The 9,625-nt window shown below is 56.1% G+C and overlaps 1 protein-coding gene and 1 long non-coding RNA gene across 2 annotated transcripts in view; both read right to left on the reverse strand.

Annotated features, from left to right (window-relative positions):
• LOC119103107 (glutamate receptor ionotropic, kainate 2-like) overlaps positions 1-2,086 on the reverse strand; it is a 31,536-nt gene extending 29,450 nt beyond the window's left edge. Inside the window, exons 1-2 of the mRNA XM_037226558.1 lie at positions 2,010-2,086; positions 532-717 (exon numbers count right to left, since the gene is read on the reverse strand). Coding sequence (XP_037082453.1) covers positions 532-717; positions 2,010-2,048 — 225 coding nt within the window. The 5' untranslated portion in view covers positions 2,049-2,086. The remainder of the gene's footprint in view (positions 1-531; positions 718-2,009) is intronic.
• A 6-nt stretch (positions 2,087-2,092) lies between these two features.
• On the reverse strand, positions 2,093-8,849 carry LOC119102589 (uncharacterized). Its single transcript, XR_005094715.1, has 3 exons — positions 8,826-8,849; positions 6,307-6,467; positions 2,093-2,152 (listed from the first exon to the last, which is right to left on the reverse strand). It is a non-coding gene; the product is annotated as an uncharacterized LOC119102589 (long non-coding RNA).
• Positions 8,850-9,625: the final 776 nt, after the last annotated feature.

Here is a 9,625-nt window from a genome sequence, read left to right on the forward strand (position 1 = left end):
CCTGTACGGCCGGCGTGTCCCACACCCGTCGCCACCAGCAGCCCTGTACGGCCGGCGTGTCCCACACCCGTCGCCACCAACAGCCCTGTACGGCCGGCGTGTCCCACACCCGTCGCCACCAGCAGCCCTGTACGGCCGGCGTGTCCCACACCTGTCACCACTAGCAGCCCTGTACGGCCACCGTGTCCAACAATAATCGCCACTAGCAGCCCTGTACAGCCGGCGTGTCCAACAACCATCGCCACTGGCAGCCCTGTACGGCCGGCGTGTCCAACAATAATCGCCCCTAGCAGCCCTGTACGGCCGGCGTGTCCCATATCCGTCGCCACTAGCAGCCCTGTACGGCCGCCGTGTCCAGCAATAATCGCCACTAGCAACCCTGTACGGCCGGCGTGTCCCACACCCGTCGCCACTAGCAGCCCTGTGCGGCCGGCGTGTCCCACACCCGTCGCCACTAGCAACCCTGTGCGGTCGGCGTGTGCCACACCCGTCGCCGAGCGCGGCCGGCCCGTGACCGCACCGGCGTCTCACCTGGGAGCGGGTGAGCTCCTCGATGGGCAGGCCGGCCGGCCAGCCGGCGCGACCGGCCGCCAGCGGCGCCGCCTGCCAGTGGCGCAGCACCTGGGACGCCGTCGGCTGGTCCGGGTCCACCAGCCGCAGGGCCGTGATGTTGGTACCCAGGTAGCGGAAGTCGTCCAGGTCCACTGTGTGCACGTCCTGCGAAACAGACGGCGTTGCACGCTGAGAGCGTGTGAACACCGGCGAGTGTGTGGTACGGGTTGTGTGAAAGCGAGCAGGTTTGCTTCGGAAGCGTTATTTAAGCGTACAGGTAAGCTGCATGAGGAGCGTAGCATGCTCGATGTGGGACTTGTGTGTGTCTCAGATACGCCGCCTCGAGAACACAAGACATAGTCTAAACGAATGTATGGACGACGTAGCCAAAATGCATTAATTTTCTCATAAATCATGATTATCATTCTCAAATCATTCTCAATCACATGAATACGGGGAAGGTCCGACTCCCAAGGTAATTTGTCATGAGCGTCGTGCCAGATGCGCCGATAGCCCAGGACACCGATGGGCGCTGACCGCGACGAACTGATCTGGCTCGGACGGCGACAGCGCTGGCACATCACGGAGGCGGGTCAGTGCGGTCTCCCCCGGCCCCCGTCAATCAGCATTTTGAGCGAGGGGGCGCGGTGCACTTGGCCCTGACAGACGCTTGGCCAATGGCACGAAGGGGCTCGCCGGGGTAGGCGCACATCGCGTCGCTGGGGCACCGGCTGGCGGCGTCCGGACCAGCCGGACCACCTTCGGCAGAGAAGTCCGCGTCCGGACCAGCCGGTCCACGTTCGGCAGAAAAATCCGCGTCCGGACCAGCCGGACCACGGCCAGCAAGAAAGTCCGCGCCATCAGTATCTCGCGTTCGCCGGCTGGCGGCCGGCGAGACAAATGTCGCCGCGGGCGTCGTGTCTGCGGACTTGTAGCCCACATAGGGGCATAAGTGACACTGGCAACATCGGTGACCACTGCAACCTGTAGCCCACATCGGGTGATCGGTGACACCGGTGACCGCTGCGACCTGTGGCCCACATCGAGTGATCAGTGACACCGGTGACCGCTGCGACCTGTGGCCCACATGGGATGGGACATCGGTGCGAGAAGCGCGAGTCACATCCATATTCTGATGCTGTGACAGGCCGAGCAAAGTGCACAGCACACCACTGAAGTCGGCCGTAAAAAACAAGGCTACTCAATTAACCATGGAAAACTAAATCACGTGCAAAGTTATGTCCTGGTTTACGGGTTGGTGAATGGTGACTTGATGATGCGTCTCTCCATACCTACCGCCTAGGTGCACATACAACTTAGCCATCTTAAAACGCCAGCAGATTAAAAAAAAATATTATTTTGGACGAAAGCAGAGGTGCACTGTTACTAATGGATGGCCACAAATGCTCTCGTCACACGTCGGGGATGCACGGCTGTGACGAGGCCTGGCGTCTGACCAGTGAGGTGAGAAGGTAGCTGAAGTACTGGTTCATCATGCCGATCTCCTGCGCCTGTTCCAGCAGCGGCCGCAGCAGCGACAAAGCGACAGTCCAGCACTATCTTGGTGCTTCCGCTCTTCTTGATCCGCTTGAGTAGCGGCCTGGAATGGGGCCAGAGCGTGCGTTTGTCGCCGGTGCGCGACCGTGCGTCCCCTCTCCCTCCATTCGCCGTCCATTAGTGGCGGCTGGAGGAGGGACGGGCGTTACATTACAGCCACCATTACGGTCAGGATCCGCACCAGCCCGACAGACGACGCTCCGCACGGCGCCGCTGATCTCTGCAGTGACCCGTGACGGTTCTCCGGCGGCCTAGTGCGGCTGGTGTACCACCACCCCCGGGCGGGGCCGTCTGCGGGCCGTCACCACCGGCACGGTGCCATCTGTGTACCACCACCACAGCCTGGTGTCAGCTGTGTGTCATTATTACCATGCGTGTGCCGTCTGTCCACCACCACCCCAGCCTGGTGCCGGCTCTCCTTCTCCCGGCGGCACAGTCACTGCGGTGGTTGGCCTGCGCCGGCGAAGTTGCTAGAGCGAAGGCGGAGGGGGGGGGGGGGGGCGGGTTACGGCAATTTGGGCCTCAAGACGGCTGGCATACTCTCTCGGCTGGGGCGTCAGACCAGCCTGGGCGTCAGACCAGCCGGACGTCAGATCAGCTGGGGCGTCAGACCAGGTGGGGCGTCAGACCAGCAGGGGCGTCAGACCAGTTGGGGCGTCAAACCGTCAGACCAGCTGGGGCGTCAGACCAGCCGGGGCGTCAGACCAGCTAGGGCGTCAGACTAGCTGGGGCATCAAGCTAGCTGGGGCGGCCGTGCCGGCTGAGAGCCAGTCATCTCCGGCCTTGTGACTGATGCGTTCCGGGCGGAAACTGTCTCCGCCGGCGCCGTCTATCAGCACTCGGGGGACGCACAGCCCGTGTCCGGACGGCAAACGCCTTCTTCATAGGGTGCTTGGCGGCGGAGGAGGGGGCTACGGTGTCGACAAAACCACCGGCACTGACACTCCGCCGGCACTCAAGAATAGAAGCTGCGGCCCTCCCCGTCCGGTGAGGACTGAACTCAAGAATAGAACATACGGCTCTCCCCCGTCCGGTGAGACTGAACTCAAGAATAGAACATACGGCTCTCCCCCGTCAGGTGAGACTGAATTCAATAATAGTAGCTGCGGCTCTCCCTCGTCCGGTGAGACTGAACTCAAGGATAGGAGCTGCGGCTCTCCCCTTTCGGTGAGACTGAACTCAAGAATAGCACCTGCGGCCCTCCCACGTCCGGTGAGACTGAACTCAAGAATGGGAGCTGCGGCCCTCCCCATCCGGTGAGACTGAATTCAAGAGTAGAACATGCGGGTCTCCCCCGTCCGGTGAGATCGAACTCCAGAATAGGAGCTGCGGCTCTCCCCCGTCCGGTGAGGCCGAACTCAAGAATAGGAGATGCGGCTCTCCCCCGTCCGGTGGAGACTGAACTCAAGAATAGAACATGCGGGTCTCCCCCGTCCGGTGAGACTGAACTCAAGAATAGGAGCTGCGGCTCTCCCCCGTCAGGTGAGACTGAACTCAAGAATAGGAGCTGTGGCCCTCCACGTTCGGTAAGACTGAACTCAAGAATAGGAGCTGCAGCTCTCCCCCGTCCGGTGAGACTGAACTCAAGAATAGGAGCTGCGGCCCTCCCACATCCGGTGAGACTGAACTCAAGAATAGGAGCTGCGGCTCTCCCCCGTCCGGTGAGGCTGAACTCTCACCAGACGAGCTTTATGTCACATGCGCCGGCCGAGCGGCTCACGGGTGCCCTGCTATCCAACAGCTCAACACGTCCGAGCTAAGCAGAAATCGGCATTGAAAATCCCATGTAGAACTAGATCAGAACACGTAGAACGAAATCAGAACACGTAGAACCAGATCACAACAGGTAGAACTAGATCAGAACACGTAGAACTAGACCAGAACAAGTAGAACTAGATCAGAACACGTAGAACTAGGTCAGAACACGTAGCGGGTGCAAGTAGCCTTTCAGGAGTTACGAGAAGCCAACGGGGTAAAAAATGGAAGATCGAGGCATTTATTTTAACGCCAGGGCTGTGCGCTACGGCAGCGTGGTAAGCAGCGACATACATTTCTGGCCGACCGTTACCAAGACTGTTGAAAGGACTCCATCAATGGATACGATCCGTGACATCGAATCATAATCAGGCCAAGTCCGCATAAGCCCATTCCCCATACACTTATAGTACAAACAAGCAAACAACTATGCTTAGTTACCGTGACATTGCGTCAGAATATTGGTCCCCATATCCAACATATTTCCAAAATACCAACAGACAGCGCATGGTAAACACACCGGCCAGCCCCCCCCCCTCCCCACTCCTCCAGCAGTCTTAGCGCTCCGCTCGATCTGGCACCCCCAGCGGCCCTCGAGCGCAAGACACTGGCGTCCAATTAGAGCAGAGCAAATCAGGTCATACGTTGCAGATAGTTTCCCATAAATGTTACAAATATGAGTTTCATTCTCATAAATTCTAGTAAGTACCTGAATCATTAGTGAACGTTACTTGAAAACCATATTCTGCTGCAAGTACATGTTGCTGGGCACCTAAGGGAGAAATGCGACAGACGCAACATCGAGAAAGCTGCCATCCGTCGTGATGTATCGAACATTAGGTCTCCATGCTGCTAGGAATTTCCGGATACAAAATAAGGGGTTCAAAAGTTGCTCCAGAACAAATTTAAGAGATCTTTGTCTCCCTTACTTCTGACGGGAGCTTTGGTACCCTTGCCCTTCCGTAGATAGCCTACTCTTTCGACAGCACCTTGTCCGTCAAAGCAGTGCCATGAATTCATTCATATCATTTGCTCTACTCATGCTATACCAGACGAAAAACAAAGGAACTGTTAAAAAAGGTTTATGTTCGCGGAACTGCAAAATTACCAGCTGACTAATGAATAGCCAGACCTCGCCCCGGAATTGAGAGAAGAACGGTCTGCAAATATTTTCCGTCTGTCCGCTACACTTCTTCCGACTTCTGAGAAAAAATGTTCAGTCTTCCCTCGTCATTATGAGCGAAACATCAGCAGGTTGCTTTTCAGCCCTTCTGTTCGTTAGTCACGAGGGGGATCTGAAGAGCCTGAACTCATTGTGCATTAAGCAAACAATGTCGGCGTAGCGCTGTGCGTTTGATGACATACTCTCGAGCCCCTCCCGCGCCAGCCGCGCTTTAGTACACAGGTCTGGTGAGCAATCCGTTTGATGGTCTGATTGCCAATCAGTCTGATGGGCTGATGGACAATCAGCCTGATGGGCTGATGGACAGTCAGTATGATGATCTGATGGACAGTCAGTCTGATCGTCAGATAGGCGGTCAGTCTGATTGCCCGATGGACAGTGAGTCTGATGGGCCAGATGAACAGTGAGACTGATGATCTTTTGGGCAATCCAGTGGGCAGTGGCGTAAAAATTCAAAGTCTGCACTTATTTTGCAGATGTTCCAAGCTTTTGCCAAACATGCATTTTGATACTGGCGGTCGATGCAAAGTCAGTCCGCCTCCCACAAACACATCGCAAGGCGGAGCTTGCTCATTATGTGTGCTTGCGCTGCGGCTGTTTGCCTAGCAGACCGCCATTTTGTGTGCTTGAGTTGTAGCTGCTTGCTTTGGCACTGGTCATCAAGGCCGCCATTTTGTAAAAAATCCCGAAATAATCACCCAATTCATTTTCATGCGTCATAAAGATTTGCGGTTTCTGGCCACTTTACACATCTCTGAGAGAAAGGCTATTTTCGATTCATGGCTCCGACATCTGCGTCAGAGAAGGTTATACTACATTGGACGTGTGTTTATCACTGAGCAGAAAGAGCAGGGAATCGTTCAAAAATCACTGAATGATGGCATGTGTAGCAATGAACACCTTGACACTGGGGGTGAGGAGGCATCATGAACATGATACATCGCGCGACATTCGCTCCGTGCAATACAGGCAACGGATCTGGCTCATGTCAATGCGCCGGTGACGCCTATCAGTGACCCGCTGTGATCTGATCCAGTGACCCGGTAACGTGTATGAGTGACTCGGCGTCCGGTCTGAAACAGTGACCTCGTGTCTGACCTTGTGACGCAGATCGGCGACCTGAGTCACAGGCGGCACGAGAACCTGAGTCACTGGCCCGAACAGGCGGTCTGAGCCAGTGACCAGATATCTGACCAAGTGATCTCGACCAGTGACCCGACAGCTGGCCCGGTGACCTGATCTGGCGATCCCGCGCTGACCTGTAGTCGGAAGAGTCGGGGGGCAGCTGGCGAATGGTGATCTTGAAGTGGGAAGAGGAAGGAGCCTTGAGCAACTCCTGAAGACGAACCAGACCGTCGATGTCCTCGTAGATGATGGTGAAGGTCTTCCAGCCCCAGTGCTGGGTCAGGGATACGTACGCCTGCCGGGGAGAGTGGCGGGTGACGACCGAGGACTGATGGAGCACACCCAGGCGGAGGGCGGCACACGACTGCAGCGCGTCGGACATGGGATCACCACAGCCATGTTCGAATCCCATGTGTTTCACAAAAATTTCACTGATCGTGGTGCAAAAAAAGACGAATAAGTGTTATATAATGTGAGCAAAAAATGGGATTGATGAGATCTTCTTTAAGATTGGCCCAGCCTATCTTTTTTGAATATATTTTGAACCTTTTTGATTGAATGCATTTCTGGAATCATACCACACGTTACTTGATGTTTGTGTGAACCCAGGTCACGACATCCGATCGTGAAATCCTCGTTCAACGGTATCATTTTGGTCCAAAGTTGAGCATGCAACAATGCTCAGCGTGCTTCGTCCCGCCCTCTGATTTCATCTGACCCAGCGCGGCTGCTGCCACCGGCCGCCGGCCATCGTAGTCGGAGGCAAGTCATTAGCGAGAGCGTGAGACGACACAAACTCTCCCCCGCCACGAGCGACGTGGCAACCAGATGCCTTTTCCCACTAGGCCACGAGAGCGGACTGTTGATCGTTTTTGAGCCATCAAGAGAAACGCTCAAGTCTCGCCCCAGCAAACGGAGAGCGCAAGACGCCTCGAGAACTGCCGTTTTAACCTTCGCCTGGTACGGAGGCTTTCCAACTTCCGTGCCGCAGGTGGTCGATTGTGCGCCTCTCCTCCGCTTCCAGTTCCACAGCACAAGCGACTGCTTTGAAAGTAAAATCGCAAGGCAGTAGGTCAGTGTGTGATCTACGACTTGCAAAGGATCATTTTTAGCCAACTCTTTTTGCCGAATATGTCCATTAAGTAATACTGATGCTTAAGTCGCGGCAGGTCACCATTCACTTCCAGTGGGAATCCGGAGTCATCTGAAGTCACCCAGCGGCATGCCACGGCCTTGGGCTCGAATGATCTTGCACTCACAACCACCATCCCGAAAAATAACACTGATGCACTGTAAACAACTGCTAGCTTTTTGGGGAGATTATGACTGCTTGGTCCGGCGTGACGATGGGCTCGATGAAACATGAGTCACTAGTGGCATCTGTTTATCACTTCGGTGTATGATGCCATGCATTTGCTTCATATGTACCTGTTGTCGAAAGGTATAACGATCCCATGTGATGGATTCATGTCGACATGAAAATGCCTTAACTTCCCTTGAGAACAGATAAGCCATGCGCAGCAAACAGCATTGATAAAATCAATAATGCGTCGTCAGGTACCTAGATTCACTCAACAAAATCGTGCGGTGCTCATACTAATTATAAAAAGGATGCGTCGCAACACACGGAATTACCGAATTTGCATGCTGCATTCGCCTTGGACAATATTACATTTCGATGGTCAGTTGACTCGGTAATAAGTTGAAATTTTACGTCAAGTGAAAATAGCCCTAAATTCTCAAACTAAGGTAAACCAGCTTTATCATCATTCACCAAATGTTTCGTAACAAACCGATGGACAAAACTCGGTGATGAGTTAACAACGACCTATTACAAGTTAAGGTGTTTCCACGTGGCCATGCGACCACCTTGTAGGCGCCGTGTATTGCACCACGCCCGTAGGACGGCGAAGCAGAGGTTCCTGACGCTGGTTAGCTGGCTTTGTGTCACAGCTTCAATGCTCGCTAAAGCCCATCAAAATAAGCGCTTATCAGTCAAGTCCCAGACGTCCATCACAGCCCCTGCTCTGCGTGACCATGCAGAGATATGCGGGGAGCGTCAGCAGCTTCTGCTATCCCGGGGCCTCCTCTTTGGCGTCGGTTTGCGGCCTTTCACCTTGATAATCATTAATGGGCTCCTAAATGGAGCAGTAACGCGGAATTGGAGCCGCGGATGCCGGGAGATAAATGGCCTCACACGAGATTTACCGCCGCCGCAAAACATCAGGGTCGCGTCATCCCCGGCAGCCGGGGGTCGTCGCTGGAGAGCTCTGGGCGTCAGGCCGGGGAGCTTTCGCCATCAGGGCAGGGCAAGCTGGGCGAGCCATCTCAACTGGAGCTGGGTGACTTGGGACGGGACGAGATGGCGAACGGAGAACTGGTGAACGCGAGGATATGGCGAACGCAGAACCAGTAAACGCGAGGATGTAGCGAACGCAGAACCAGTAAACGCGAGGATATGGCGAACGAAGGCCAGTAAACGCGCACTCGGGCATGCACCCGGTTATTACTTGCCTTTCGAAACCCCACCGGGAATTCGAAAGGCTGATGGCTTTTACGCCTCCATCACCACGTGGGGCAAGCCGGTGCCCTCCCAGACTTGGTGTGGTTTGAGAGAACGTCACCCGGCGTCACCCGGAGCCGCCACTCCTACCTTGCTGAGCGTAGTGGGATGAGGGATGGATGTTACCGAGTAGTCGTCCCTCTTGAGCCGGTAGTCCCAGCGCGTCTCCACGTGCGGCATCTCCATGGCGTCACAGATGCTCTGCACGTGGGCGGATGTCGAGGGCGTCTGTGGCCCGAAGATCGCCGCCACCCCCTGCTCCATCAGCGAGCACACTGGAACACGCGCAGGGCCTGCGATACTCTGGCCCGCCACAGATCGAAGATCGCCGCAACCCCCTGCTTCATAAGCGAGCACGCTGGCACACACACACAGGGCCTGGGGTACTCTGTGGCCCGGAGATCGCCGCCAAACCCTGCTTCATAAGCGAGCACGCTGGAACACACACACAGGGCCTGGGGTACTCTGTGGCCCGGAGATCGCCGCCAACCCTGCTCCATCAGCGAGCACGCGGGTAACACACACACAGGGCCTGGGGTACTCTGTGGCCCGGAGATCGCCGCCAAACCCTGCTCCATCAGCGAGCACGCTGGAAACACACACACAGGGCCTGGGGTACTCTGTGGCCCGGAGATCGCCGCCAAACCCTGCTCCATCAGCGAGCACGCTGGAACACACACACAGGGCCTGGGGTACTCTGTGGCTCGGAGATCGCCGCCAAACCCTGCTCCATAAGCGAGCACGCTGTGGAACACCACACACAGGGGCCTGGGGTACTCTGTGGCCCGGAGATCGCCGCCACCCCCTGCTCCATCAAGCGAGCACGCCGGTAACACACACACAGGGCCTGGGGTACTCTGTGGACAGGGGCGCTGGTTGACGCGGACGGA

This window comes from Pollicipes pollicipes, unplaced genomic scaffold, assembly GCF_011947565.3.
Source record: "Pollicipes pollicipes isolate AB1234 unplaced genomic scaffold, Ppol_2.1 Scaffold_5724;HRSCAF=6776_pilon_pilon_pilon, whole genome shotgun sequence".
Classification (NCBI taxonomy): Eukaryota; Metazoa; Arthropoda; class Thecostraca; order Pollicipedomorpha; family Pollicipedidae; genus Pollicipes; species Pollicipes pollicipes.